The sequence below is a fragment of the Patiria miniata genome, unplaced genomic scaffold, assembly GCF_015706575.1.
Source record: "Patiria miniata isolate m_02_andy unplaced genomic scaffold, ASM1570657v1 HiC_scaffold_17, whole genome shotgun sequence".
NCBI classification, from domain to species: Eukaryota; Metazoa; Echinodermata; class Asteroidea; order Valvatida; family Asterinidae; genus Patiria; species Patiria miniata.
Window position 1 is genome coordinate 7204376 of NW_024037055.1, and position 13609 is coordinate 7217984.

The window sequence follows — 13609 nt, forward strand, 5'->3', positions numbered from 1 at the left end:
AAAGGTGCGTATCAAGGGTCTGGGTCCGGGAGAGGGGGAAATATGGGTACTTTTTTTCTAAAAAAAGACCCCCATTTTTTTTTTTAAATCGTTCTCAGACACTATCGAGCGTAATGCGGTCCTTTGCTTGGGGGGGGGGGGGGATAGCAGGCTTGTGCAACTATTTTTCTGCATCATTTTCCTATTGTTTTTTTTCCGAGGCCCCGGGTGCCCCCCTATTCCCCACCCCGTTGATCCGCCACTGTTATGTGCTCTTCGACTCATTTCCCTTGAACAGATGATAGACTAAAAAGACATTAAAAATTTAAGGCTTGCCGAAGAACTTCTCAGGCAAATTTCCACAGACAGAAAATAAATGTGGACTAATTATCAGCCAATCAGACCGACATGAAGACTTTGACTAACAGATCGAAATCCACACTCGGGTAAAGAGATGAGTTGTATTTCAACAAGAAACTATACATCTGAAACTGTTGTAATTCATTAAACACTCATATATTTATAGCAACTGATTATTACAGTGTATTTTGTCTTGTGTTCTTAATTGTTGTTATCATGGCAGCTAAGTTAAATGTTATGTACAATAATGTCATCTTTAACAAAACAAGAATGAGAAAGAAACAAAGTTTAATATTATTCATTCGAACTATTCCTACACAATTATGGAATAATGTTTCACAAAAACATTAAGCGATTTACTTAGTGAAAAGGAGCATACAATCTTTTAGTTGGATCTCATTTGATGAGGTTCATGCATTGTTGTAAGACATACACAAAGAGTTAAAGTTCTTTGAAAACATTGGCATTTTGTCAGGATGAATGTCACGTCTGCTTAATAAACAACATGACACTGTACTTGGTATAAATCCTTGTCAAGTCATATCTGATTCAAAAAATTTATGAGCAACACTTTTACCCCCAAATTATTGCAAGTTAAAATATATTCCTCATCACAAGTCTTAAGTTCGCAAAATGAAATAAATAAATAACGAGTGTATTTCTATTTTTGATTTTACAAAGTATAACAGACAATTGATAAATAATGATTGAAATCAGCAAAAACTATCCAATTATAGGCTAGAATAATTATATTACCACCACTTATTAAAAGGTTTTCGAAACCACGGCTTCGTTTGCTACTCGGCTTCAAGAGATATTAGGCCCTGGCTGGCCCGTCGGCCAATATGGATTAATATTGTGCAATATGAGCTTATTGTTACCAAATTGTATAGTATTTCCATTGGGTTTTGTGTCGTGTAATAATTACAGGCTTCTGTATGACTCGGACACCAGACTGAGGTGAACCGAAGCCAGAGACACAGTGGAAACGAAGCCGGGGTTTTCCAAACTCATTGTCTGTCATTACTGAGATAAGAAACTATGCAGGCCGAGTGCTGCCGCATGTTGGCGCGCTTTCATCCTCAAATCAGCGATGCTGGAGGTCTTGGATCCCCCAGGTCTCATCATGCTACTCATCAGCGTTGCCAGGGGAAACGCGTAGGCGGGAGGCGGGAACATCATAAGCGAGGGTGCGTGGGTGAAGATGGACGGCAGAGGGCGCGGTACAGGAGGGGCGGCCGTGACGTTGGAGGTCAGGTTCAACTGCAGCTGCTCCTGCACCCGGTCAAAGGGCATGCGCAGTGACCCCATGCTGAGATAGGGCGCCACACGGCAAGTGTCGACATTCGAATTGGCGCCAATAGGTGTACCTGCAGTGATCAAATAGACAAAAGAATACATATACTGATGAAAATAGCTGAAATATTTTTCGATTTCCAACACCTTATTTTTGAAAACCAGTTGTCCTTTTTTCCCCCCAAAATCTATTGAAAAAACTTAACTGATTTTGAAAGCTCATTTCATTTGCAAAACACACACACACACAGATCGGAAGATTTGTTGGAAAACTTATCGGAATGCTGGCCATAGTTAAAGCTATAGGGTCTTCTTCGCCTTTGACTTAGCGTAAGTACAAGAAAAGATTAATTTCCCCAAGCTAGCTAAGGGAGCTGAATTAGAATCAGACAAACAAAATTCCCTCGTAAAAATTTGTAAACGGGTCAGTAGTTTGATATAAATATAATGTAGGGGAAACTTGCTAGAATTTCCCTCAATCATAATAGCGACATGTCAGTGCCGGCCGAAAGACGCGCGACGCGAAACAATAAATGATGAGACAGAATAAGGACGAGCTTGGTGAGGTTAATTGCTCGTAGTGACTCTGAATGGTCAGCTCCATAAGAATGATTGTAGAAAAGAGTTACGTAACAGCATTCGTGTGTACAGCACGATGCCGATGCATCTTTTGTGCAGCTATGAAACACAAAGTAACTCTCCCACTGCGGAAATAAGGATTATGTTTTAAACGCAAAGAGAAAAGCACCTACTGAAATGGCCCTGGCCCTGGCCCCACCCGCGGCCGGACGGACTACCCAGTTTTCCTAACGCTCGACACCGATTCCGAACATTCCGAACACAATTCCTAACCAATTCCTAACGCGCCGTTAGGAAAGCGTTAGGAATTGTTGTTAAGCTGTCTGACGGCGGATCCAGGGTTAGGGGTTCGAACCCGCTTGGTGTCATGTTTTGGTTTTCGATGCCCGCAGTTCTGTCATTTAAGGGTATTAATTTCCCGTCGTCATTTACCAACAGCAGTTAGCTCGGTCGGTCGGTAAGCTGACTCACAAGTTGGGACTGTCTGCGAAGTCCAGGTTGGCGTCTGCGTATAGGTACGGGGTTCTTTTGCTGACTCGGCAGCAAGGCTTAGGGTGCCACCTCGTTTCCTCCCTTTATGGTGCCTGACTTTCGAGTTACATGGATGGACAGGGAAGGAGGTGTGGTGGGCCGAGTCCCGGAAGAGTTCTATATGGAAGTCGGTAAGGGGCTCATTGAGTTAGGGTCATAAGTCCGACTCCTGAAGACTTGGCCATCGCCACATAACTTTTTGTTTTATTTTCTTTCTTTTCTATCGGATGACAATTGCAAGAATGATTAATTTGTTATGTTGAGAGCTTGTACTGTAATTGTTCGAAATTAACTTTAAAATTGCTCGAAAATACAAAATTCAATCCAGCTATAATTTTTTTATTATTTCATTGTCGCAAAACTGCATGTACATGCTCAGTACCTTTGCGCATACCTTGTTCAGGCCTGTTCCTGATCTAGACAGCAGGGGGGTCTTTAAATCCTATAGTGGATTTTTTTTATATGCGATCGCGAAACCCTGAAGGCGTGGGGTCCGGAGGTGCTTAAGAGCCCTGGGAAGTTTTTGGACTGCAGAAGCTCTGTGGCGCAAATATCAAAATTGTAGCTTGACCCTCTATCGAAATATACCCTCGTTATTTTGAGTCCTCACTAATAAGAATCAGCTCAATTCGCGCAGCAGCTTGTGCTGACATGACAAAATGTACAATCTTTTGACAAGGGTTTCAGAACCGGATTTTAGCTTCGCGGAGTTTTGAGCAGCGGTGTTTATTATTTGCATTCTCCACTTTGTTCTTCCTTCTCCATTCATCGCAACACTGGTGCCTAGGGCCTACGAAACACTTAATCCGGGCCTGCCCTTCACAAATGAGTCTCCTCTACAGAGACGATTTGGAAAATGATTTTCATTTATGAGACTGTGCATAGGAACAGAAAAGCTGGATGTAAACATATGCAGGAGTGCATCAACAGTGAAGAGTAGGCCCACACTTGATCTTTGAATCATCAAAACATGCGTCACTGAGCCCCTTGTAACCAAATCAGCTTTGCAAACGAAGTTTGTGTTATGCGATTTGCCTCTATTTGGTCAGAGCCGAAATGGCTTTTGAACTTCGATAATTCGTGGGAGGTTGACTCGGTTATCTGCCGTTATTGTCTCAGTGTAATAGGAAAGGGGAAAAAAGTGGAAGAGAGGGCCCATTAATGAATTAAATCGATGCGTCTACTAATCAAATAGATTTGATTACTGATACAGGACCAGGATCCGGCATCCAATCCGCTCAGGATAATTCAATAATGCGCGACTTCTTCTCCACCGAGGCAAGAGTCTATTGACCGGGTTCCTCTCGCTGGAGGCCGCGGGGCGATGAGCCACCTTTCTCCCCGTCAAGTGAGCGCTGTCGGTGCGCTCCCTCAGCGGGCTTGATGACGGGAATTCGTTATGCCCTCCCTGGCTCTCTGGCGCTCAAGATTGCATATAACCCCCCTCTCTCTTTCCCTCTGTTCGCCCCGAGAGTGAATTGGATGAAATATTTTGATTCAATTATAAGGCAAGCAAGGGAGTGTATCGGTCGTAGACCATTGGGTAGGCAAAAGAGGGGAGAAAGACTTTCCTTTGGCGAGGGAGATAATCGAATGATGAGTGTTGGATGATGGCAGTCGGGCGCAAGCAAACTGCCCCATGGATGTGTGGGTTTGTAGCTACCCAGACAAGTGAAAATAATGAAGATTAATTTTCATTAGGTGATAATTTAGCCGGGGCTGCTCGCGGGGAGCCAGTTTATACTCCGCGACATTATCATAACTCGGAAATGTTAGGCACGCTTTATTCACTAAATCTCTGCGGGAGGGTAAGACTTCGATTTGAAATGTTTTGATTGAACTTCAGTTGGCCATTCTTACTCGTCTAAAAGAGTGACAATCAGAATTTGCCCCTCCCTCGAACCTCAACTTCGAATCCCGCCCACCTCGCGATGTTTACGTCCGAAGGTTTGCCTGCCGGCACCGCGGGCACCAAAGTGCGCCAAAGACAACAATCAGCGGAGATTGGACGGGGTCAATGGGGAGTTTTCTCCGGCGCACCTGTGGGTGACAAACACGGTGCCTCGACAATAATAGTCTCTTGCTCGGTAGATTGCGAGAAACTTTGTCCACCAGTAGGCAACCCAAAGAGGAATAATTCTCTTATTTCATAGAGGGGAAAATTCACTCTTTCCGATGGAAGCTTGGAAAAAGACATTTACATGCAGTGACATTTATTCAGGCGAGTACAGTGTAGATTGCGTTTTCACAACAGTGATTCCTTTTTTTTTCCAAACCAATATTTCGATTTAACAAAGTGATTTTCTTTCCAAATCGTCTGGTCTCTCTCAAGGAAGGACTTTTTTTAATCAAAACGACAAATAAAACGGTTCATTATAGACGGACTTTGATTTTTTTTACTCTCTAAATTCCAAAGAGTGAAAATTCACTCCATTAAAGTGAAGATTCACTCCCACAGTCGGAAACTAGGGACTAGACGTTTTAGAGTGAAATTCCTTCAATTGTAATGATCGAGTTTTCACTCGAGCTTCGACTGAAGTGGTTCTTTTCAGACCATTTCAATCGAAAATGAGAGTGAGTTTCACTCTAAAACGTCTAGTCCCTAATTTCACTCTTTGGAGTTTTGAGAGTAAGTAAAATTTTTACCTACATTAAACAAGCAAACCTGTCAATTCTTCAACAACTTGTTCTTATTTTAATTCACTGTTTCAGATAATTCTTAATAGGAAAATATAAACACATCCATGCAGCTGAGATATGGACTTGAGGAGAGTTACTCCTTAGGAAATCGCCAGGATATAAAAAAAAGTAAGCGTTTAGGAGAAACTGCACAAGCGCGAAATTATACTTATTGATTTAAATAGCCCTTCGCGAAATTCAATCAGTATACACTGTCCGGGCCAAACCCGAGCAAAACGCGGGAAGCCAGTATTTGCGTATGCGCTCGTAATCCCATTAGCTCACGGGGGCAGACTGGCCGCGGTGGCAAGCTCGTAAACCGCGTATTAACTTGTAAATGCTCCGTGCGCGCGCGAAGAGCGACTTTTATCAAAATATCATTAACACCGTGTTAAGTGTGTAATGCAACTATACGATAATGCGACGCGTGGGCTTATAAAACGCCTCAGGCCTGCCGGAACGATGCCTTGATATTATTGGATTATTATCATAGGATTTAAACAGCAGAGAATATCTGGATAGTATTACCGTCAGTCTGCTCTTTAAAGATTTACCAAAAGAACAAAACAGTGTCATTTAAAAAAAGTCAATCCCTTGCCCGTTTTTCATTTCAAATATCCCTTTGCACTACAGATAATCAATAATCCCCAAAACCAAGTTTTAGTTTCGTGGTAGAGCTTCGTTTTTAAGGGTTTTCCCGTCGTCTGCCCCGGACAAAAAAAAAGGAATCTTTTTGAGGGCCCCTTAAATTGGATTCGATCCGCGAGCCCCAAATCCACGAGAGATGTGCTATTAATTTACCGGGCTCCCCCGAAAAGGATGCCTAAGTGAATTTTGTGTCAATTAAGGGGTCGTTATATTGCTATTAGCGAAGGCCCTAATCCAATTGCCGGGACACTGATGCAGTGAAGAAAAGGGTGCTAAGGAAAAACAGGACTTGAAGAAAATAAAAATTAAACGATCTTCATGAGGAGGATTAGGATGCGTTCGTCTTTGGACTGTTGGCGGAGGACTTTGACCAATCAATAAAGCAAGCACCAAGCTCATTGAAAACTCCACTCCAGTAATTAAATCACCCGTGAAAATTATGGCTTCTTGATCATTTGCTGTACTTTTTTTTCAAACTAAAAGGCGTTGTACTTTGTTATAAAGGCTTTAGTGTTTAGCATTTTTTATTTAGCACTACTGCCAGCCAGTAACAATCCAGACATACCATAATGACTGCATGTCCTCTTGTTAAGGGAGAGAGCAAATTGCCACCCAAAATGGCATTTAGTTTTTAAAAAGAAAGCATGTCAGTAGCGGAGCGAGAAGGGGGGGGGGTGTGCAAACCCAGCGCTGACTAATGAGATGAAACTAGCAAAATGGGCCAAAATAAAAAAAAAGTGGAATGCTAAAGTTCCTGTAAATGTATTCTTGATTTGCCTTAGAATGCAGGAGAAATTATCGCAGATTTCAAAATTGTCCGGGGGCATGGAACCCCGACCCCTAAGCAGGGCTTTGCTTCGGCACGCCGGAGACTCAATCCCTGAAAGCTATAGATCCGCCCCTGATGGACATGTATGCATTCTCAAGGTAACATGTTCTATACGAATATTACTGTAAATGAGTTTATCAAGACTCTCTAAAAGAAAATCTCTATTAGAAAAGAGAAGTTACGTTATTCCTCCCTCTTCTATTGGACTTCAATTGAAGAACTATAAAACATTTTAAAAAGTTTTACCTGTACGATTTAACAAATGATAAATATTATGTTTTGCCTTTTAATAATTGCATTTTTTGGTTAAATTTTAAGTCACGTTCCCACAAAATTCATACTTTTGACAGCATTCAGAAACGTGTGTGTATAACTGCTTGTTCGTTAGTCGCGTGAATTACTTTTCTGGTAAAAAAATAGCCATTTTAGGTAAGGACTCCACACTGCAAAAAATGTGTTAAGCAATTAAACACTTTTCTAAACACTTTCTTGTTATCAGTTTGTAAACATGTTTCAATAGCAAACACGTTAAGAGTATTGATGGATAGTGCTTAGCAGTTTTATTAATATGACACGTAATGTTTAGCTTATAAACATCAGGGGCGGATCCAGGAATTTTCGCGGGGGGGGGTTCATCAGCAAAAAATCTGAAAATATAAACAGATTTTTTCTTCGGACACTTGGCCTCCGTAAAATAAAAAAACGGGGGGGGGGGGGTTGACCCTCCCCCTCCCCTCTGGATCCGCGCCTGAACATGTTTACAAAATGATAGCAATTCAGGATGTGTTGAATTGCTATCAGTTTTTAAATTGTAATTGGTATATAGAAAAATAATGTCACCGAGTATGAGAATGTAACATGGCACATTTAAACTGTGATTTGAATCAGTGGGTCTTTTTGTCCGGGTTTAAGTTCGTGTAAACCTACCGACTTGGTCAAATTTGTTATTAATTGCACGACAGCCTAACCCGGTTTTGGATGATGTTTTTACGACACACTTATAGGCCTACGCTTCAGCCATCCACACCGCACAGAATACAATTCCCAATCACGCGTGTGAAAATATCTCTATTGGATTATGACCTATTCTTACGCGCTCCTCGCAACGAGATTAAATATCATGAACACTCATTTTGTGACTCCTTTTAAGATCGGTCCAAAAAGCTCGGGGGATAATCCGTGACCACTTTTTCGAAAATGGGATTTTTTTTTGAGGGGGGTTGATGCAATTACCACACCCCTCCTTTGTGGTAGTAATCGCATCAATTGGGGGTTTGGTTAAGTACGGAGGGCGGGTAAGGGTCATTTTTTAAAATATAAATCTTGGCAAAAAAACAGCAAGGTCGTGCGGAAAAGTGCAATAGCATGTCAGCTGGAGCAAAGTCAATGCCATTGTGAAAAATAATTAAAAGCAAACTAGGGTCCGCAATTAAGAGCTACATCGTTAATTTCGTATGAGTTTATCTCCTCTAATTAATTGTATTCAACAACGCCACCGACAAACATAAACATTACACTTTAACAACACTGTTATGATTGCAACTTCAATGCGCATCAGGTTTAACATCGGGTTCGTGGATATTCCACATTAATTATTAAACAAAATTACATCAAATTACTTCTTTATTTAGTGGGAGATTTAGTTTACTGTATTGAACTTTGCTGGTTTCGTCAAACAATTAACGGAGCATTAAATCGGTCAGTCTCGCGTATAGTACGGCATGGGATTGTACTTTTGACGATACAAGCATGTAATTTGGCACACAGTCAGAGTATGTCATGAGACAAATATTTGGCCATAGGGCCATCGCAGATTGTCCTTTGCAAAAAAAATATAGGTAGAATAACAAGCAACGGCAGCCATTTTGAACATTTTGAAAATTGCTTGTTATTCTACCTATATTTATTCAAAGGACAAATCTGCGATAGCCAAATATCTTTCTCATGGCATACTCTGACTATGTGCCAAATTCCACGCCTGTATCATCAAAGGCACAATTCTCCCAAATAATTCCCGTATCTGCCCCACTGGTACGAAAAAAAGCCCTATGCTAGCTGGTCTCGCAATCAAACATGTTATTGTTATTTTTGGCACGAAAGAATTCATATTTTGTTAGTTTACTCAATTTTTCGTCATTCATATTTAGGTCATACTTCATAATTTGTTTTTAATCTTGCCAATATACCGTTATAAATTCTGCTTTTGTAGAAAGAAAATTTATCCACGAACTCGTGTGACAAAAAAAGGAATTGAACTGTAAATTATGACTGATCACAAATTATGGCCCAGTTGCAAATTATGGCCCAGTTGCAAATTCGGCCCCATGATATTCACACAGCACAGATTGCCGTAATTTCCGCCCCCGATTGCTGTTTTGCTTTAACAGGCTCACTAGTAATTACAATATTATGGGCGTCGCGAAGAGGGGGCAAGGGGGGGGGGGGGCGCCCCCCTCTGGAAAACGAAAAAAAAAAAACTAAAAAGAGGGGGGAAAAGGCAAAATGCTCCCCTGCTCACGCTCGGAAACATGATAAATTGAGAAAATAATGAAAAAGTTAAGGAATTTTGGGGAAAAATTTGCATTGCCCCCCCCCCCTGGAAAATATACCATGAGTAAGGAAAGAAAATTAATGTGATCTCACCTTTACCTCCAAGATGTTCTTGCTTACGACATTTGGCTCTTCGATTCTGGAACCAGACCTACAAAAAATGGAGCAATTAAAGGGTGATCTTTACTGATAAACAAATATGCAAAAAAAAAAATCTGAAAATATTGCATGCTTATGACTGTGAGAAATTGGTCGGGTTTTTTTTTTATTAGTGGTAGGCCTATATTTTAATTAAAAGATTTAAATTCAATTGATGGCTGACATGTTATCACACAGGATTTATCCTATAATTAACGGATGACCTTTCTTTCTTTAATGCAAAACAAATAAGTCGTAATATTTGAACTCTGACGCAGAGTATGTAATTAGCGGATATAAAACATAGTTTATTTTATCATTGATACTGTTTTAATTGGTAACGACGTGGAATATGATTGTATTATAACATACACTGCATTTTTTGGTCTGAAAATTCTGCTACGTGCGGAAATTTTTATATCAAAATCGATTTAAACCCTTACGTTATGGGCCTACACCGTGTACATGAAAATACATAACGTGTGGTATAAAAAAATTGTACTCCGACAAATGCGTTTGTTCTATCGAAGTCGAATGTTATCTAACATAAGAATTCTTCTTGTGGGGAGATGAATGAAATGAAATGAAAACAAAGCATAATATTTGATATGAAAAAAACCCAGAAAACCTGCCTGTGATCGAATTCGACGTTAGACATTTCAGGCTCACCAAAAGAAGTGTACATATAATCTATTTCTAAAATCAACGTTGTTGGCCGGAAAGAGCTTGAAATAATGTGGACAGATTAAGCGAATAGTGTGTTCCCATCGCAATCTGACACCCACTTAGTTGTCAAGGAAGGAGAAACCAGTCGGCATTTTGATTTTTGTTTTATAGAGGCGGTGTGGAAAGGAGATTTTTAAGAATAGCGGCTCCTGGATTCTATTATCTTTCTGAGGTAATATGCTTGGACACTTGATAATCGTATTTCTTTTGAAATTAGACTATCACTGTACGACGGATAGTGCATCAAAAGTGTATCGTACCTGTACCCTAGCTTCAGAGAGGCCAAGCTTACGGCTGAGCTCTTCCCTCATGAACGCGTCCGGATAGTGCGTTTCATCGAAGAGTTTCTCCAGCTCGCCCAACTGCTCCACCGTGAAGTTGGTCCGGCTCCGGCGCTGCTTCAGCTTGCTTGGATGGGTTGCCGTGACGCCTGGGACCGGGGAGGGACTACCGGATGCCGTCTGCTTCGGGTCGTGGGGCTGGCGCGCCGGAAGCCGCGCGTGATCGCCCCGGTCGGCCGATGAGAGGTCGGTGTCCTCGTGCAAGGGGATGTCATCATCGGGGTCGGTGTCGATGTCGACATCATCGTCGTGATCGACAGGAGAAAGGTCGACATCTGTGATTTGCTGAGGCTCAGAGACTTGACCGACATCTTCCCAAGGAGACTTGCGATCAAGTTTTCTCTTCTCTGAATAATTAATTGCAATAAATAAATAATTGAAATAAACAAATCGCTTTAATAAACGAAGAGACCAGAGTACGCAATGCCCCAAGTGCCATTTCTTTGTTAACTACGATAATTCAAACCACTAATTGAAGTCTAACAATTAAGAGGTCAAAGTTTAAAATGTTTTGTCCTATTTATTTTTGGATAACTGAAGTTAGAAAGGTGGATCAACTATGACTAATTTATTTTACACGAAGATTCCTTTTGAAATGTTTAAATTTGCCTGCGTGAAACTGTAATTGAATTGTTGTTTGCTACAACACTAAGAGACTTTAACTGAATCAAATCAAAGTTCAATATTGTTGGTCCTGAAATTCCCTTACTGAATTGGAAACAACAAACCTGTAGTTCCTTTCGGTCGTTTCGCAGACGTTGATTTGCTCAACTGCTGTGGCGTTCCTCTTTTGAAAAGCGCCAGTCGCTCTCTCGCCAAATCAGTATCGGCGGTGCCAAAGAGTGAGGTGGGAAAAGAGGGTAGTTTGGCCGCTACAGGTACTGCCTGCACCGCTGCCGAGGCTGTTAGGGGGTCAGACGGATCGCTGGCCCCGCCCGTGGGCCGTGCTTTCCCCGCAGATGACTTGGCTGGCCGCCGGTGTGTCGGCGTGGATTCCCCGATCGCGTTGAGCCAGGCCGCCGTGTCGAACTTCGGCAGGTTGCGCTTGACGGTGAGGACGTTCGCACCGAGTTTCGGACTCTCCGAAGATTCGAAGGATTTAGTGACGAAAGCTTGGAGTTCTTCCATGATGATGCCACCGTAAAGCACTGTCAAAATCTTAAATGTGAGTCAAAGATGACAGTGTTGAAAGTTCTGCTCACAATTGGGAGTTTTCTTACCTAATGATAAGCAATGATTTGCAAAGGATGTGAACAACAGACGGCTCAACACGGGTAGTAATTTGTTCGTCAAATGGTTCAAATATTGAAAGTATCATGCAAGCGATGTAGCTTGGTTGGTTTCACCAACTACCGCTCGTCGCTTCGTCCGCTCGTCAATTGGTTCCTAAATCAGCGCTGATCACATTGCCCGCTCCGAGAGAGACAGACCAAAAAGAAAAACTCTCTGCTCATTAACAGTCTTGACTTCCGCTAATCGAATCAAGACGATCACATCCCCCTGAAAACGAACAACATCGACCCACGACTAGCGGTGAGAAACTTAATCCCTACCGGAGCGGACCCGGGAAATACTAGCCAATGAAAACCTCGGAACGACCGGACACAAAATGACGAACACAGTTTGGTGCTGGACACTGACAGACAGTCCGTCTTACGACCAGAAAAGGGATTAACCAATGCCACAACTCTCTATAAAGCCGTGCTCTTTTCATTCGCCTCCTGAAGGATCAGTCGGTTATCAATTTATCATTACACAAAAAGGGGGTGTGGTGATGCCCCCTCAGATAGCCTACATACACCTGCAACTCTCCGATGGCGATGTGTGACGGGGGAGGTACCCATAAACTCGGACGAGTCGCACCGTGGCCTTCTCTCCCGTGAGCTGATATTGGATTATGCCCCGTGCGGCTAATTTCATCCCAGTGGTATACGTCACGGGGGCGATTGACTTTTAATGGCAACGTTATCCGCCAAAGTGATGAAAAGAAAATTGGGCCTTAACTCGATTAACTGCTCCATTATGGACAGTGTTTAGCGAGGCTGGTTTTTTATCCCTGCGAACCGTGCCCCGGGTACTGCCGATTCCACTGCATTGATTATTGTGCACTGTCAGTACTGTTGTGTGCAAAAAAAGAGGCTTCGAATTGAGAAGAGGTGTGCTGCAATTAAGGAAAAATACACACAAACACAAACACACACGTTTGTTTACGGTGTAAATCGAGGTTTTTCTATTGTTTCTCTTCCCTTTCCTTTGTTTATACTCTTAACTTTTTAGAACATCATTAGTTTTATACACATTTTCTAATAGAGGTCGTCTTCGATTTGGTTCCTGTCCTCAATACATCGATAATGTTGCACGTGTGTGTCCTCGATTTACACCATAAACCTACTCGAAATAAACACACATCTCGTGGAAATAGAGTAGCGAAGTGTGTCGTTATCTGCCTTCGTTCTGGTTCACGTGCTGGTTAGCGTGTTGATGTCAACACACAAGGGTCCATGAAAGAATTCTTCTGAGGAACACATTTTGTGCAACTTTCCAGTCCTCTTAAAATGTACGAAAACTATTGGACATCCCGTTTGGGTCAATTTTATTGAAAATTGCACCTGAGGGCGCTGTTGCTGTTATGTCACTTCAGGAAGACACTGTTTAGTTTAGAGGATTTCTGTTCAAACTGTGAACCCACAAATTTGCTCAGTGAAAACATTTGTGAGAAAGGGTCGCTCATTGGCTTATATTGCCATGTAGTGACACAACAACGAATCATCAAAGAAGAGAAATTGTACAACGGCAAACTATCCAAAAATTCTGGCAAGTTTTGGTGCTGAACTATAGCTGTAGGCCTATAACAGTGAGGTTTCTGCCTGGAATGACATCACACTTTTGCTCATGAATATTTGCTCATGCATGATTAGCATAAAAACCAAAAAGGCATTAAAACACCCTTGCA

General features: G+C 41.9%; 1 protein-coding gene across 1 annotated transcript; it reads right to left on the reverse strand.

Annotated features, from left to right (window-relative positions):
* Window positions 1–1219: 1219 nt before the first annotated feature.
* On the reverse strand, window positions 1220–11784 carry LOC119724002 (short stature homeobox protein 2-like). Its single transcript, XM_038194924.1, has 4 exons — window positions 11385–11784; window positions 10576–11003; window positions 9545–9602; window positions 1220–1709 (listed from the first exon to the last, which is right to left on the reverse strand). Exons 1-4 carry the CDS (start codon window positions 11782–11784, stop codon window positions 1363–1365), a joined length of 1233 nt encoding a protein of 410 aa, XP_038050852.1. The 3' UTR covers window positions 1220–1362.
* Window positions 11785–13609: the final 1825 nt, after the last annotated feature.

Excerpts from the sequence above, each read along its gene's own strand:
- LOC119724002 (XM_038194924.1), bottom strand. The coding sequence starts at position 11,784 with ATGGAAGAACTCCAAGCTTTCGTCACTAAATCCTTCGAATCTTCGGAG. Across the intron at positions 11,004-11,384 it reads ACGACCGAAAGGAACTACAG|AGAAGAGAAAACTTGATCGC; the intron begins GTTTGTTGTTTC and ends TTAATTATTCAG. Across the intron at positions 1,710-9,544 it reads AGAACATCTTGGAGGTAAAG|GTACACCTATTGGCGCCAAT; the intron begins GTGAGATCACAT and ends TGATCACTGCAG.